The sequence below is a fragment of the Halichoerus grypus genome, chromosome 12 (genome assembly GCF_964656455.1).
Source record: "Halichoerus grypus chromosome 12, mHalGry1.hap1.1, whole genome shotgun sequence".
Lineage (NCBI taxonomy): Eukaryota > Metazoa > Chordata > Mammalia > Carnivora > Phocidae > Halichoerus > Halichoerus grypus.
The window spans coordinates 39,273,807-39,291,875 of record NC_135723.1 but is presented as its reverse complement, the minus strand read 5'-3'; the positions used below and the strand labels follow the sequence as shown (position 1 = coordinate 39,291,875).

At 37.1% G+C, this 18,069-nt stretch overlaps 1 protein-coding gene across 1 annotated transcript; it reads left to right on the top strand.

Moving 5' to 3' along the window:
- Positions 1–222: 222 nt before the first annotated feature.
- PDK4 (pyruvate dehydrogenase kinase 4) lies at positions 223–13,048 on the top strand. The gene is made up of 11 exons (XM_036115684.2): positions 223–603; positions 1,540–1,681; positions 2,985–3,056; positions 3,971–4,155; positions 4,377–4,463; positions 4,906–4,983; positions 6,685–6,761; positions 8,551–8,649; positions 8,843–8,953; positions 9,258–9,371; positions 10,778–13,048. The coding sequence occupies exons 1-11, from the start codon at positions 474–476 to the stop codon at positions 10,919–10,921; spliced, it is 1,239 nt and encodes a 412-aa protein (XP_035971577.1). The 5' UTR covers positions 223–473; the 3' UTR covers positions 10,922–13,048.
- Positions 13,049–18,069: the final 5,021 nt, after the last annotated feature.

Here is an 18,069-nt window from a genome sequence, read left to right as displayed (position 1 = left end):
GAGCCCAAGTACCTCCAGATGCCCGCTTCACCTTCCTCCTTACTCACAGCCCCCGGCACTGGTGCCGGGTCTTTCCACCGACGGGATCACGCGCCGGGGGGCGGGGCCCAAAGTTCTTTATCTGAGCTGATTGGCGCGGCCCCAGTTCTGGACGCGTTTCTAAGTCCCAGTGACTCCTCCCCTTTGGAGTTGGGGGGGGAGCGTGCGGGGAAACAAATAAAACGGCGGGAGGCGGCGGGTGGTGGCCAGACGGGAACTTGAGTCTCCAGCCCCTCGCGGCTCTTCACACTTACTGCCGCCCTCCTCCACTCGGAAGCACCCCAGAATCTCAGCCCAGGCCGGGTGCACGAGCCAGCCCACCTGCCCTCCTTGCCTAGACGCGCACCGCCCCCTCCTCGGTCCCAGGTTCTGCTTTCCTCTGCCTTCGTCCCTCAAGCCAGCCCCAAGCGCTTGCGGGCAGGGGGCGCATCAAGATGAAGGCGGCCCGCTTCGTGATGCGCGGCGCCGGCTCGCTGAGCAGCGCCGGCCTGGTGCCCCGCGAGGTCGAGCATTTTTCACGCTACAGCCCGTCCCCGCTGTCCATAAAGCAGCTCCTGGACTTTGGTGAGCTGGGAAGTAGGGCCGGGTGGGGGCGCTGGGGTTGGGGAGCTTCCTTAACTTTCAGCCTTTGTGCAGGGAGAGCAGAGCTCGTTGCTTAAAGTAACTGGAGTCTGCTCTCCTGCTGAACCTTGGATCCTCGACGCCAGTGCTCTTTGCCCTTTCCTAGATCTGCCTTATTTCTGACAGTTTGTGCCTACAGGTCAAGGCCACTTGCTGACCCGCTGATGCTGGATGGTTTGAGCTCATCTTTCCGTCCAAAGCTTCCAGTCAAAATACTTACTGCTTTCTCTCACTACTTAACAATGATTTAAAAAACTTTAAAACCCTCCTTCACAGCATAATACTTTTGGGGGAGGATTCCTAATGTTACAAAGTAGCCTCAAATTAATTCAGATTTTATCCCTTAGCCACCTTTATCTCTCTGCATTGCTAACAGTTTTGTCTCTTTATCATAATGGTTTTCCATATATTTGCATTACTGCCAAAACTGTTTACAAACTTTCTGCAGTGATCTTATAAGGAAAATTTCAAGGATTTAGTTGTGGTATTATTTATCACTAATGTGGAAACATCAGCACTCCTACCCACCCTTTTATCCCTCTACTCCAATTTCATATCTAGAACTTTCTGAACGATGTTGTCAGGTTGACATTGTGATGTTGACTGAGCTATGGGATATTTTGACTTCATGGAAGTGAATCCTCTTCCAAAAAAAGAAAACAACAATTCTCATATTGGTCATTTTTTAAAAAAAGAAAGTAAAGAAAAAGACAATGAAGAAGGAGATACTACTTCTTACTATAAATAGTAACCCAACTGAGGGTGAAACTATAATTTTATGATATGTGTGTGTGTTCAATATTGGTTAGTTAATACTATTCAAATGTATCATTTAGAGCTACTTTTTCCCCAAAGCTAAATAAAAGTTATTTATTACAGGTTCAGAAAATGCGTGTGAAAGAACTTCTTTTGCATTTTTGAGACAAGAATTGCCTGTGAGGCTAGCCAATATCCTGAAGGAAATTGATATCCTCCCTGATCGATTAGTCAATACTTCTTCAGTGCGATTAGTTAAAAGCTGGTAAGTGGTGAATCATTCTGAAACAGTCTCTATTTTTAAGACTAGTATCTGAGTATGAATTCTTATAATATGTTAGCATCATAATTGGAAAACGGGTGGCCTGAACAGTAAATATTTTTGAAAGATGTAAAGATGTTTTTAGTTATTTAGGTTAAGTTATCATAAGGACAGTTATAAAGCTACAGACATCTTGCCCTGAAAAAGTACATACTTTCACAATATAATTGTATTTTAAATAATAAAAGACAGAATTTGACATTGCACATGGAATGCTATCCTAGAAATAGACAGAAGGACTACTATTTAGAGGATCTAATCTTTGTTACTTAGAAACCAATTAACAGCAGGCTTTGGGTTCAGATCCTGCCTTTGCCTCTTCCTAGTTGTGGAATTCTTGGCAAGTATCTTTAATTCTCTATGCCTCAATTCCCCTGTCTGTTACTGAGGAAAACAAAGTATATGCTTCAAAGGGTTATGTGAGTGAAATTACATGAGCTAATCCATAATAAAAGTACTTGAAACAGTACCTGGCACACAGCCAGCACTTAATAATTGTCAGTTATTATCATCTCATTTTACAGATAAGGATACTGAGGCTTGGAGAGGGTAGATCACCCAAAGGAACAGATTTTCAGAGAATAGGACCGCGGTATGCACTGAGGCAGACATACACCAGAGCCTCACCCTAATCCACTGACTACACAGCTTTTTGTTTATTGATTTAAGAAATATATACATATTAAAAATACTGTAAATATGTATTATATAATTACATATATTATAAATATAAATATACGATATATAAGTATTATAGTTATATAAATATTATATATTATAAATACAAATTATAAATATATATATTATTAAACATTTACAATCTGAAACACATATTAAACAATTATAATCTGAAACACATCATCCATAGTATTTACTGCCGCTTTCACGACTTCTACTCACCTATGAATGAATATAGTAGGAAAAAATAGGAAGCCTTCCTTAAAAAGTTATTTCCAAATGCTATAAAAAAAGAAAACATTTGCCAGATAAAACAAAAAACTGACTACCGATCTGGAATGATTAAAGAAATACAAATTTTAAGTTAGAAAGGTGAGGGTTAAAGTCGTAGCTTCGTTGGTTTTTTGGTTTTTTTGGTTTTTTTAGATATAGTGTTTTCCAGGTGTCTTGAAGGAAAGTTTTCACTTTAAACATAATACTTTCTCTTTTGCAGTCATTTTGAAATGATTTAGCCACTTGTATCTGCCTATTCAACTTTAAAACTTAAAGCACACCTGTCACTTTATAGGTATATCCAGAGCCTGATGGATTTGGTGGAATTCCATGAGAAAAGCCCAGAGGACCAGAAAGCATTATCAGAGTAAGTTCTATGCATTAGAATACCTTTCTAATGGGAGGGCACGTACTGCATGGAGCACTGGGTGTTACACGAGAACAATGAATCGTGGATCACCACATCAAAAACTAATGATGTATTGTATACTGATTAGCATAACCTAGTAAAATAAAATTAAAAAAAAAAAGAATACGTTTCTAAAACTCTTGATTGTTTCCAGACATACTTCGACGATTTCTTTTAGACATAAATTAAAGGAGCTACAACTTTGAATAAAAAATAACCTCCCCCTTACAAATGACAAGTTTTGACTTGTTGGTTTTTTAAAAGCGATAAGGAATGATGGCATTGAAAATGAGGCTGAGTACGAACAAGTGCAGGGAACTGTTTATTTTTAAGGAAATCTATTTTTTCCTATAAATTTAGTCTGATGATTAGATTCACAGGTGGATTTACTATTACATAATATTAATACATGTCATTGTCACTGGCGATTGAACATTTTCTTTCAGAGTAACTGATAGTTTCTGCCTGTAAGACTAGGAAAGAAGAATCTTTTTATAAATCCAAGAAGAAATCTTGAAGGTTTTTTCCACAATGGCACTCTAGAATTCTCTTTAATATTAATTATTTTTTAATTATTATTTTTTAAAGAGAAGGCTTAATGAATTCCCAGAATGAATTCACCAGTTAGAAAGCTGGTATTTTTACATTAAGCTAGAAGGAAAAAAAAATCTGTTTGTGATACCATCCCCTCTATTGTAGTTGAAGAATCTGTAAGTGAGAACCTTAATAAAGCTTCATCCAAACATTTTATCATTTGATTTCTTTAGATGGTTACTTAAAATAAACTTTAGCCTTCTTTGAAGTAATCTAAGGGATACAAGTGAATGAAACTTACTTGAACTTTCAGTAACTGTAAATGTGTTTTGGCTTAGTTTTATAGATACTCTCATCAAAGTTCGAGATAGACACTACAATGTAGTTCCGACCATGGCACAAGGAGTCATAGAATATAAAGATGGCTGTACAGTTGACCCAGTCACCAATCAAAATCTTCAGTATTTCTTGGATCGATTTTACATGAACCGTATTTCTACCCGGATGCTGATGAACCAGCATAGTAAGTTAGCTCATCATGGTCATCATATACTGAGAAGGGTGTAGAATATAAGCCGTACCCCACCCAGATGTTTCATTCTTCAGGGGCTCAATTAAAACTACGATTGAACATTTTCTTTCAGAGCAACTGATAGTTTCTGCCTGTAAGACTAGGAAAGAAGAATTTTAATCATGATTATCCAGATTTTTATAACAACATCTTTTGTTTTTATTTTTCAACAGTTCTTATATTTAGTGACTCACAGACAGGAGACCCAACTCACATTGGAAGCATTGATCCAAACTGTGATGTGGCAGCCGTGGTCCAAGGTAATTTCTAGATTTCTGCATTTCCCTTATTGAAAATACACACTATATGATTGACTTATCTATAGTTGAGGTGACTTTGTTATTCGGAATGTTCTATTTATATTTTTATAAATACTGTCATGAAGGTCCTTTGCTTTTGAGTCAGGGGTTTAATAAAATCATTAATAAAATTATAAAAATCCAAACAGTAATGGCTAATATGCCATATTCTTATATATTATGTTCAGTCTCTGAAGTGTGCATATTCCTATTGCCACAGCTATAACTTCAACACTGTCTTAATTCTTCCATAAAACATTAAAGAGGTATTTTTTCATATATATATAAACCTGTACTTTAATGAATATTCTAGAATAAGGGTAGTACACACACTGAAGATCACATGAAAATTTTACTTGGCATAAATTCATTTCATCATTTTGAAAAAAACCTTCTATTTCAGATGCCTTTGAGTGTTCAAAGATGCTTTGTGACCAGTATTATTTAACATCTCCAGAATTAAAGCTCACACAAGTGAATGGTAAGCTACAAATAAAACATATTTTAATCTATAGGAAATTCACTGTTCTCCCAGTATGATTACTTCTTATAAATACAAAGCAACTTCTGTGTTCTTTTTCTCCCTTCTGAACTTGTCTAGAATTTGTACACTTCTTTTTTGAAGCCAAAGTTCTCTTCATCTCAATTGGAAAGTTCCAACTGAGCATATTCAGTCGCTAATGATGATTCATAAAGAAGAATGGTTTGAGCAAGTAATTTAAGATTTAGAGTAGCAACCTAGTTCCAGTCTTAGATCAAAGAAAGATAGCTTATTGCAGAATATGGGGCAGGGAAGCCGGAAGTAAGAGGAACCACTTGGTAGCAGGAATATCCTCCTGGAGAAGTTACTCATAAGACCTGGAAACAAAAACACTTTAAATTGTACTGTAAGAAATAAGCCAGTCGTGGGACAAATACTGTGTGATTCCACTCATCTGAAGTATGTAAAATAGTTAAATTCAAAGAGGCAGAAAGTAGAACGGTGGCTGCCAGAGGCTGGGAGCTGGGGTACATGGGGAGTTGCTAGTTAATGGATATAAAATTGCAGTTATGCAAGATGAATAAATTCTGGAAATTTGCTGTACAACATCATGCCTACGGTTAACAATACTATATTGTACACTTAGATATTTAAGAAGGTAGATCTCATGTTAAATGTTCTTTTGAAAATGTTTTTAAATTACAAAAAAAAAAAAGTTTTAATTGCACTGTAAGTAGACACCACTGTTGTGGATGCAGAGCATCCCTCAGTGGCTTCAGCTCCAGGGTGCCTGAAAAGAGAGGGTCTTCCCACATTGAAATGATATTATGATGAATGCAAGGCACTGTTTTTATCTTGTCCCATAGTGTTTCTCAGAGCAGGACAGTTAAAATTAAGTTGCTCAAATTAAAAGTACCGTAACTCATGGACTGGGGATATGTACATGTAATCGATTGCTAATTTAAAAATAGGAATACAAATAAAGATCGAAAAATATCTCTAAGCATTAACAGCATTGTTGCATAATATGTGTAGCTAAACTGCTTGAACTGTTTGATAAAATAAAGAGGGAATTGTGCCAGACCTTCTGTTTTCTGATTCAAACTTTGCCAAGGCCTGGGACACCAAAGAATAATTCTTTTATTTTTCTTCTCAAACAGTATTATGAGGTTTTTGTTTCTCTGTTTTCTTTCGCTTCTCAGTGAAATGTAAGCATATTTAGCCTGTAAGATTTAATGTTTGGCTGATAAAAATCAAGAATAATCAAATGTGTTATTTCCCCATAAAATATGAAAATTATAGCTAATGTTCATTTCAGTATTATACTATGGATACATGAATTTTTTTTCTTTCTTAAAATGTATGATTTTAACTCTGAAATAGCCCAGTACAAAACAAATAATCCACATAACCTAATTTATAGCACCCTTGTCATGCACTTCATCTGACCTTATACATTTGTAGAGAAATGCAAAAATTAATCATAGAGCACAAGGCAGCAGCTGTAATAGTATTTTGAAAATAAGCCAGTTGTGTTTACTGTTTAAGAGGGAAGGTTCTAGGGTAGAATTTCAGAGTAAAGGAAGATGGGGAGTATTCTAATCTTGGGAATAAGGAGTCTCTGTTAATCAAATAGATACGGAAGTTTGTTTTAATGAAATACTTGTTTACCAGTTCTAAATGAGTTTAATTTTTTTCTAGGAAAATCGCCAGGCCAACCAATTCACATTGTGTATGTACCTTCTCATCTTCATCATATGCTGTTTGAACTATTCAAGGTATGACACTTCAAAAATAATTGCAATTTTGTTTTGTTTTTAATTCACAGGTTACCTTTTTATTTCCTTTATCGCTTCCCACTAAGTGGGAGCCTCGCTATCTTCTCCCAAACATGCTTCAGGGCTCCTAACAGAAAGAAGCCACAGTTAGCGTTGGAAAGGGCACATGCGGTTCATGAGAGCATCCACACATATTGGAGAACGCGCAATATGATTCACGATGCCTTCGTGCTCCCTGTTCTTATTATTTTTTCAAGTGTCCAACAAAGCACTAGTCATTCATGCATTTGTTAAGGAAGGTCAGGGGGTGAATGCTACAGTGAATGGGGCCTTGTTACCTCCACCCCAGCAGGATGGTCCAACTCCGAATCCAGACGTTCAGGTCCAGAGCTACTGCAGGTAGTAGGCAGGGTTCCAACCTGAGTCTAAAATATACTCAGAAGGCAGTCAGTTCCCTCCATGACCAACTTTAATGTGCATGTGAGTCATCTGGGATTTTGTTAAAATTCTGGTTCAGTGGGACTAGGGTGGGGTTTAGAATTCATAATAAGCTGGCAGGTGCTGCTGCTGGTCCACACTCCACACTTTCCATAGCAAGACTGTAGGACAGTGCTTCTCAAACTTAGTATGCATTGGAATCACCTGGAGGGCTTCTTAAAACATAGGTTCTTAGGCTCTGGCCCAGAGATTTTGATTCTGTACGTCTGAGAATTTGCATTTCTAACAAGCTTACCAAGGATGTGAATGTTACTGGTCTGGCGTAGCCAGGTACCAAGAATCAAATCCTGCCCCAGGTTCTAAGACCAAACTAAAACTGTACTTACACCAAAAAAGATAGAAAAAAACACCTGAAGCTTTGTGATGCTTTCCAAGAGTCTCCTGGACTCCTGGAGGAGGAAGCCTAAAAAAACTGAAATTTGCTACTAATTCCGATTTAGCTTTTCTCAGAACTTACTGTTTCCTACCTTATTCTAATGTTAGTGCAATGAGGTATTGATTGTACTACAGACATCTGATCCATTTTCTTTTACTTCAGCTGATGATTAGAACTTAGTATCATATAGAAACCAGAAAGCAGATAATGTACCACAAGAAGGTTAGAGAGGAAAACGGGTGACATAAACCAAAACTTTTATCTGTATGAGATTCATCCAGTTGTCTGCAAACTTGTTTGAGTTTCTTCTCTGTAAAAGGACAAAAGATACTTTTTTCGTTGATTTCATTTATTTTTAAATTGAATGGTCCAACTCCTAGAGTTTTTTTGCCATCACTGGTAAAAGTTAAGATGATAATCAAATGCAAATTGAAATTTAATTTAGAATTATTTACTATCCTTTTAAATAGTAACAACCTTTCCCAGCAAGTTTTATAAAAGCCAATAAATTGGTTCAATGATTCACTGTTCATTTGTTATGTAATAGTCTTTGGTGCTTGGATGTAAAATGTAATGGAAAGACAGAAAAGAGAGAGCCAGGAAATGGACTATAAAAACCAATTTCTACATTTAAATTAAGCTTACAAATAAGAACTTGACAGCTAGCAGAATTGTTTTTCCATTAGACACTACTCCCAGGAGCTATATTACATGGTAAATGAATATTTTTCATTATACATCCTGCATGACACATTCATAAATGGCTATTTACAGAGCTATTTTACTACTAACTTAAAAAAAAAATAGGAACTTTGAATTACCCTCTGTGCTGCTTTTATTTTAAACATAAAAAACAGTTATTTATTGTTTCTCATTCTTCTGCCATTGAATTCTGTATGGTTTTGATTTCTTTAGAATGCGATGAGAGCAACAGTTGAACACCAGGAAAATTGGCCTTCCCTTACACCAATTGAAGTGATTGTTGTCTTGGGAAAAGAAGATCTTACAATTAAGGTAACCATTCTCTGTTCTTTTGAGTCTCTCTTGAGAGAACTAAAAAAGTGTCAGTAATCATAAAGTGCTCTGCTTTGAGCCACAGATCAAGGTCATTTACACCGGGTGACTTTTAAATAAAGGGAAAACATTTTTAGATCGACAAATGCACCTTGTTTTTAATGCATAGCTTTGGTTTGTTTGTTTATTTAAGATTTCGGACAGAGGAGGTGGCGTTCCCCTGAGGATCATTGACCGCCTCTTCAGTTACACATACTCCACCGCGCCAACGCCCGTGATGGATAATTCCCGGAATGCTCCTTTGGTAAGACCGATTAAAAGGCTAAGTTCATCCCAGCCACCTAGTTCTAAATGTAAAGCAAGGATTACAAGGAAGTATTTAGGCAAGTCAGTCAATTTAGTTAAATTGGGCATGGGGGATAGGAGAAAGCATGAGAAAGCAAGCTGAAGACGGTGAAACAATTCACGAGAGGTCTCAGCTTGGAAGCAGAAAATACTTATCTGGGTTCTAGAACATCAGTAGCAGGGAGGATAATAACTCCTTCCTATGTTTTGTATTTCAATGAGCATGTCCATTGCTTTGCCAATAACTGATCTTTTCCCTCTAGGCTGGTTTTGGTTACGGCTTGCCAATTTCTCGTCTCTATGCCAAGTACTTTCAGGGAGATCTGAATCTCTACTCTATGTCAGGATATGGAACAGAGGCCATCATCTATTTAAAGGTATCCTTTCAATTCAGTAGAAACAATCATTTTTCTATTTTCTTTAAGATTTTATTTATTTGTGTATTTGAGAGCAAGAAAGAGAGAGTGCAAGCAGGGGAAGGGACAGAAAGAGAGGGAGAGAAAGAATCTCAAGTGGACTCCCCAATGAGTGTGGAGCCCGACTCGGGGCTCGATCTCATGAGCCTGAGATCATGACCTGAACTGAAATTGAGAGTCGGACGCCCAACCAACTGAGCCACCCAGGCGCCCCGAAACAATATTTCTGAAAGCAATGCTGTTTTTATGGCCCCAAGTTCCGTGGTCCCCAGTGAATACCCCAAACTGAGTTAATGCAAATAACGACCATAAGTCATTGTATTTTCTATTTGGTATGTGTAGTTGTACTATATAATATTTAATATGATAACTTACCAGTTAGAAGTGGGGCCAAGCTACCTGCTTCAAGTGAAGCAAAATTGTTTCTCAAGATGCATATTAGTTTCCAAGTGAGGAGATCCTCATGTGAATTTTTTAAACCAACACCTTTTGGCATCTGTGAGAATAGCTGTACCTTGGTTTTACTTAAACTCGTGGGAAATACATGCTAATAATGTTCCAGCCTAGAAAACAACGGATACCAAGATATTCAAGACGTTAAGCTGACCTTATTAGAAATCCAGGGAAGGAAAAGCTAACTGCTCACAAGCAGTCAGTGGGATGTCTGGCATTTCCTGATTAAACTTTAAAACTTGGTACATGTTTTTTCTATTTCTGATAAAGCCTCAATTTATTTGTTAAGGTCACTGTCCTGATTCGTTAATTGTTTTCCAGCTGTTTTGACTGAAAATGTAGTTACAGATATTAGTAACTAAAACATTAAGTTTGTAGGCTCCCATTTTGTGCAAGGGAATTATTTGCCGAGAGGCTTTTGACTATCTGAAAATAGTTAATGTATTCATTTCTTAAATGAACAAAAGTCTTCCAAGTACTGGGAAAGATTAAGAGATGATAGATGTATAGTATCAGATTTTAATAAATTAATAGTATCAGATTAGGACTCTTTATCACAGAGGCAAAGGTTTTTGTAAAGAAAGAATAGCTTTGCTATTCAGTTCTGTCACATCAGCAATATCTGAACAAGGGACAGGTGTAAATATTGAAGACAAATTCTGTTCCCCAATTTATAATTGTATATATGCTATTTTAGCCCCTAGAGGGTAGAAATAATATTTGTTTTTTACTTTACTTTTATACACTGCCTAGCATACTATGGGCTATGGTGTGCTCTTATTAACTGAATCAATTAAAGGAACATATTTGAATGTTTGAATACTTACCTCTGGATTTATTTTGAATAATCACTTCATGTACAAATCATGCCCTGAATACTTTGAGTTGATTTTTCTTCCCCCCTCTTCGTGCAGGCTTTATCTTCAGAGTCTGTAGAAAAACTCCCAGTCTTTAACAAATCAGCCTTCAAACATTATCAGATGAGCATCGAGGCTGACGACTGGTGTATCCCAAGCAAGGAACCAAAGAACCTGGCGAAGGGGAAAGTGGCTCTGTGAAGAGGGACACTCGGGACACTTTACGGGATCAAAGTGGGTCTACGCCAGTGCTGCTTCCTGCATGGTTGCGTGTGAACTCTTGTTTCCTCAAAAACAAACAAAAGCAACAAAAACTCCTTGATCGGAACAGCGGTGCAAAGAGGAACGAAGCCCGTTTCTCTGACCCAGGAAAGTGTAATGTAGGCATTATTCTTTAACTTAGCATAACATACGAGCTTGTATCAAATCCAGGAAAAGCCTCAGTTTGCCATGTCTATATCAACAAGGATGGGAATGCGAGCAAAGTGAAGATATAAGCTAGCACTTGCAAAGACTGATATTTTAGGCCTGCTGTTGATGGCATAAGATATTGGTATTTATTGCGTATCAAGTGTCAATATGCCAATATCTCCCTGCCATCAAAGGGGTGGGGCTTAGTTTATGCTATGTCATTAGAAATGTATGTAAAGGTACATTTCCTATATTTCTGTGTGCTCTAGGGAGGAAAACTGGTGACTAAATAACATTTACTTTGTATGTTATTTGAATGAGGAGGAATGAATCAAAACATTTTATTCAAAGTTGCAGCCAAGGCATTGGGCCAGTGTAGAAACTCAGAACAAAGCCTCTTCTGATAAATACCGTATCTTCATTATGCTGCTCTCTTGTTCACACTTCTTGTCATAAGTGAACACTTATTGCCAGGTGCCTACCTAGTCTTGGGTGAGTTTTAAAATAGGCACTGAATTCAGGATGTTGGCGGTTGGAGGGGGAGAAGAATTGCCAAAGTGATAGCCAAAACTATCTCTCACCTTGCTTTTTTTTATAAATGAGATGGTAGATTGGAAAAACCAATGTTAGGGAAAGAAATCATGCATTCAGAAGCTAAATCAGTAGGAGGGGCTGTTCTCTCCCCTGCAATGGTGGTAATCCAATGATGGCATCCCCTTTCTAGGCTTAAAAAGATACATTTTTGATATATGTGTAATTATATTCTCTACACTCCTGCATTAACATTAAAAATGATTCCTAATTATCAAATGGCTCGAGAACATTAGAATTTAAAGACTTCTTGGAACATTTTTAACAAATAGCCTGGGAGTAAGAGGTTTTCATGCCAGGAGGCTTTCATTTGAATCATTGAGACTGAGGGCTGATAAATGAAAGTTGTAATGCATATGGAACTTTTGGGGACTTCAAGTATAATAGGCAGGTTGACAGGCCTGTCTAGTACATAACTCTCATAGAAGGAAGGGAGGAAGGAAGGAAGGAAGGGAGGGAGGGAGGAAGAGACGAAGGGAGGGAGGAAAGGAGGAAGGAAGGAAGCGGGGACGGAAGGAAACAGGGCAGGCATCTTGCTTTTTCCCCTACAAATTATTTCAAGAAATGATCTATATTTTCATAGATAAATTACTGGCAAGAGGATGAATTGATGTCTTTCAGAACAGAATGGCTTCTTTAAATGGTTCTCTCACTTTTGCGAGATAATGGGCTTTTATGAGATAATAAACTCATCCATGTCAAATTGATGTGTCAACCAGGATATAAAAAAAAGCTAGAATTTTCTGCGTTGTAAAAGAATCAGTACTGTTTGTATACGTTGAATTTAACATTCGTGTTTAATTTTGTTGTGGCCTAGAATTGTGGTGCTTCTGGTCGTGGCCATAGAGGCCTCAACTGATTTGTTGTGGATGTCAGACTCTATCATGAGAAGTCCTAGAGAGTGGCTCTTCTTGATGGTGGGACTCTGGCTCATGCATTTATCGATTACACAAAACTATTTGCAATAGGTTATTTGACTTTTTAGTTTTTACTGAACTTAAACATTTGCATGTAAATACTTGTATTTACCAAAGATTTAAAGCAGTTGATTAAGTAATTAACCCCAACACTGTGAACTATCTTTAAAATACTAGAGAAGAAATGTTAATATCACAATAACATAAACTGTGCAAATTGAGTTCTATAAAATAGAAATAGTCTACACTGGTATTTGTGAAATCTATGGAAGAGCTTTAGGATTCTAGCAGATGGTTACTGAATGTTCAGGACCACTTAAGTTATTGATGTATAAATTGTGTTTTTTTTTCTCTATGTACAGAGAGATGTAATCATTTTTATAATAAATATTTTTATTATAACAGTAAACATAGTCTTTTGAAATTCATTTCTCAAATAGATGGCAAAGTACTAAGAAAAATTTGAGGTAAAGATTTTCTTCACTTTACATTCAAATTGGGTATAGCCTTTTAAAAGTATTGAGAGCAACTTAAAATTTTGATTTTTAGATAAAAGATAAGTACTTTATAGAAGTCCAGAAATTTCTGATTGTCCTTTGCTTTCTCGTGTATGCTCCAGTAGCACATAGTGTGTTTATCTACATGAATTTATTGAATATATTCAATAATCATTTTTGCGATGTATATATTCTGTACTTTTTTTTGGGTAAACTTAAAGTTTCACTTGGTGACTGTATTTACATAATAAATACAGTAGAGTACCAAAATAATTACCTAGATAATTTAGGTTCCCAAACAACTTCTGGATTAAATATCTGAATAATAATAAGGTAGAGAGAAGACAGAAATTACTAAATTAATCTTCACACTGTCTTTCTTAACTAATCCTACTTTATGTTACTTTAGATAACACCCATTGCTTACCTCCTAACGCCCATATTGGCAAAGTTTTATAAATAAAAAAGACAAAGAGGGAGGGGGGAAAGAGGAAAGAAAAAAAAAAGAGAGAGAGAGAAAGGAAGGAAAGAAAGAGAAGATGGAAGGAAAGAGGGGCGCCTGGGTGGCTCAGTCGTTAAGCGTCTGCCTTCAGCTCAGGTCATGATCCCAGCGTCCTGGGATCGAGCCCCGCATCGGGTTCCCTGCTCAGCGGGAAGCCTGCAGCTCCCCCTGCTTGTGCTCTCTCTCTCTGACAAATAAATAAAATCTTAAAAAAAGAGAAGAAGAAGGAAAGAAAGAGAAAAGAAAATTAGTGGAATGGATTTGTCATAACTAAATTCTAAAATCTTGTGAGAATAAGCGTATTTGAATCAGAAATGCAATCAACCTAAGGCATTAGACCTAAAGAACATAGAGTAAAGCACTTTATCAATGACACTCTACTTGGCTACCTTAGTTTCTTCTGTCAGAGAAGTACGGCACCTTGTATCTGAAGAAAGCGCATGCGCACATGCACACGCACGCAAACACGTACACACACACATGGATTTAGCGGTACAGTGTCCTTGGATTAAGCTGCTTGGAAGGTAGAGAATTGGTGCACTACGCAGGCTCAGAACCTTCATCCACATTTTCATAGAAACTGCAAGACTTTACGTCCCACAATTCTCCATGTATGCACACACACACATCTTTTTAACTCAAGTCAAAGGATACTAATTTTCGAGTTAAAGTTGGCTGAATTTTCATCAAACCCATCTTTATACCATTTCTCCCAAATTTCAAATTTGGACTCAAATGGCAAAAGCATTTAATCTTAACTACAATGACATGTGCAGAGAGAGAGAGAGAGATCTTTGAGAGCTAGTAGCTTGGGCATTGACCTTGATAATTTCTTCATTCTTGGCTATACTTCCAAGCAGTGCACTTACCCTTAGCTGTGTACCAACACGGCAAATGTACATGAACTCTGCAGATCACTTTGATCTGGCCTGGTGAGAGTTGAGGGACTATCATAATTTCACAGGAGCTTAGGTAAGAAATCCCTAAGCCCCTTGCCATGAACACTGAAAGCAGTGGGGTTTTTATTTCCATCAGTGTTTTGTCCATATATCTCTCTTTTTGATTTTTCACTTTTTATCTTAAATCACAGTTACTTAGGCAGTCCATAAGCATTCACTGGACAAATAGATGAATAAACACATAAACCAACTTCTGCCTATAGGACAGCCTCTCTGCATTTAAGGGGAGACTGGAACTCGGTATTAAATAAATGTACATCAAATTTTATACAATTTTATGCTTTAAATGGTATTCAAGAAGTTTTACAAGATTGCAGAAACTCTGGAATACTTCTCCAAGCAAGTTAAATTGCACCTGATCTTTGTTTAATGTCACTCTCTGTTGGTGGTCTTTGCCCATTGGAAATTATCACATATTTCAAAAGAAATGAAATAACAGGTAAAAGTTATTACTACTAAGGAAATTTCTTGAGCAAATGAGTCGGTGTTTCAGATCTATGAGTATTCTTTCTTCTTGTTCACCTTGGACTCAGATGAAAAAATACTACCATCCATATTTCATGGCCCCTTAACGGAAATGAGCAACTGTCTTTTAATGAGATTTTTCAGTTCCTACCCAAGTACAAATAAACATTAAAAGCCACTCAAAACCAACAGAAATGTCAGTAGCCTTGAAAACATGTTGAATCTACTAAATGATGTGAAAATGATGTGAGCTGTCTTAGTGATAAATTCAGCAAGAAAATGATAAAGTTTATCAATGCATTATGAGACATCATTTTCATGTTTACTGCTATTTAATGTAATGAAAGTAACTGGGGACTGGTTGTCAAATAATGTAATATAGCTAGGAATTATTTATTAGCATACTCTTTTCCATAAATATAAAAGGATACTTTAATACCTAACACAAATAACATACTGAAAAGCAAAGTCTTGAGTTGTTTTTTTTTAATCAATTCCATTAAAACTATGCCCTTTAATGTGTTTCTAGCCCAAAAATATACTTTGATAGCTGGTAGAATTTCCCTTAACTCAGTCTTTTTCTTTTAAACTCATTTTTAAGGATAACAACATTTGTTTGAAATTATAAATTTGTGATCTGGAAATAAAATAAAAAATTGAAAACAAAAATAAAAGCCTTATACCATGTTCTTAGGCAATTCTCTTTACCTATTTCTTTACAAATGAGTTGATAGCAATAAAAATAAAGTACCATCCTTCCAATACAAAGTCATAGAGTGTGAACACGCAGTATTAATGACAGTAACACATTTGCTCTAACATACCCTCTTGCCTGATTATGACCCGGGCTTAGATTGTTAGGTCAAGGTATGGTTTGTGACCCAAAACTGCTGAGCAAGACTGAAACCTCTTCAGGCAGAGATCAAATGAAGACCTTGACCTCTTTGGTAATGCTATCCAACCAAAAAATGGGTGGATGGTGGTGCCATGTGTTACCTAATGAGGTCTATTAACTCTTTTAGGTCCCTTTGTGAGGCTGCCCCTCCCTGAATACCGAGGAGAAGCTGGCTTGCTGCACATTACCAATAAACACATAGACAGCTTACCGCGCATTTTGCCCAAAGCACACTCTCAATAATTGTTTGTCGAATGGATAAAAAGAGACTTAAGCCATTGAAGTAACAATCAGGCTTCAGATGTTCCCGAGGCAGCTTCTTTCCCCTTCTAAATATTATATTTCATCTTGTGAAAGCAGACCTCCAAATGATAATAAAAGCAAGCACTAAACATAGTTTTTAAAAAGCCTTTGAAAACAGTTTTCTGGCTTGCTGGAAAGTAGAGAATGTTTTCCTGCCTTTTTTTTTTTTTCTTAGAATGTTTGACAATAGTTCTTTGTAACTAAAAAATATATCCTGCCTTCTGTATAGAGTTAGATGTGATTCTTATTTTTACACAATCCAGATAGTTCCAGGCAGGATTTCACTTACCGTGCACTGATTTGGGGGCAATTATTTTAGCGATAAAATTTGCCACTGAACCTGAAGAAATGATTTCTTAACCAAAGAATCTATAGGTTATAACCGTGACTAGATTTTTTAAACTATATTTTTCATTGGCCAAAAATGTTTCTTTTTCATATTCACTGCACTTTTTTCTTCTCTCTCTGAACCCTTTCTAAATTGAATATTATGTAGGCAAATAAATAAATAAATAAATAAATAAATAAATATAAAAACCCATAGAACTTATTAGGTGGCAGGTATTTTTCTAAGGATTTTACATTAATTAGTGCATTTTCTCCCTCACAACAATCCATTATATTATTAACTCCTATGCATAAATGGACTCCTTTTACCCTCACAACATCGATGAGGTTATGATTCTGCCCATTCTACAGATAAGAACCTGAGCCACAAAGAAGTCCAGTAAGTTGCCCCTGTCAAGGGATAGAGCTGGGATTTGATTCAAGGCAGTGTATACCCCAGAGCTTTTGCTCTGAGGAAACACTCTTTCTGTAAGGAATGTACCCAGGAAAGCAACAAGTCAGAATGATGTCTAAGGCTGTATGAATGATAACCCAAAACTAATCGATCAGGTAAAGGGACACTACCACTGGCCCATCAGCACTGAGCCTACTGACCAGCTGCAAGCCTCTGGATTTCTTCAGACAATATGTCCGGAAGCCCTTATCTACTTGCGAGCCATCACGAGCTTTGGTCTATTAGACCAGCTCTCACTGTCTATTGAATGACACTTAATCATTCTTCAGGCATTGAGGCAATTCACTTACTTACTCAACAAGCAATCAACAAAGATTTCTTAAGCACCACATATGCCAGGCACTAGGAATACCATAATGAATCTCAAGGATTTCTACACTGAAGGACATTATAGTCCATTTGTGAGCACAGAAGTTAAATTTGTAAATATTGATATGTTTTAATATCTTTACTTATTTATATTATTCTGAGAGTTAGAGACAAGATTTCTGGGGCAGAGAAAAACTATTTGTATTTACTTACAGTAAAAAAAAAAAAAAAAAACAAAACTGCACCAGTTCCCTAGCCCCAGTATTTCCCCCTTCCGAGGTATACAATGAGAGCCAGATGTTGCATTATATTTGCTGGAGTCTATTTTTAGGTGAAGAACCCCAAAAGAATCCGAGAGTTTCATAGAAGAGGGATGGCTGTCCCCCACCCTCCCCCCACCCCTGCCCTCTCTTCATAAGGCTGTGAGAGAAAACTCTGCTCCCTAAAGTACACAAACTCTCCTTCAGGAAAGAATAGGAAGCATCCTGGGTTTTTACCCTTTGGAATGTAAATAAATGTTTCCAGGGAAGATAGAAGACAAGTTTCTCTGAAATGAACTCCACACAAGGGTCTCATTCCAAGAGCACTCTCAGACCATCTTCATGCCTCAGGATCTTAGCATCCCTTGAAATAAACAGACACCTCCATGGAAGCGAGTCTCCTACTGTCTTAAGTTTCAAGATCGGTCCTTTAACCCA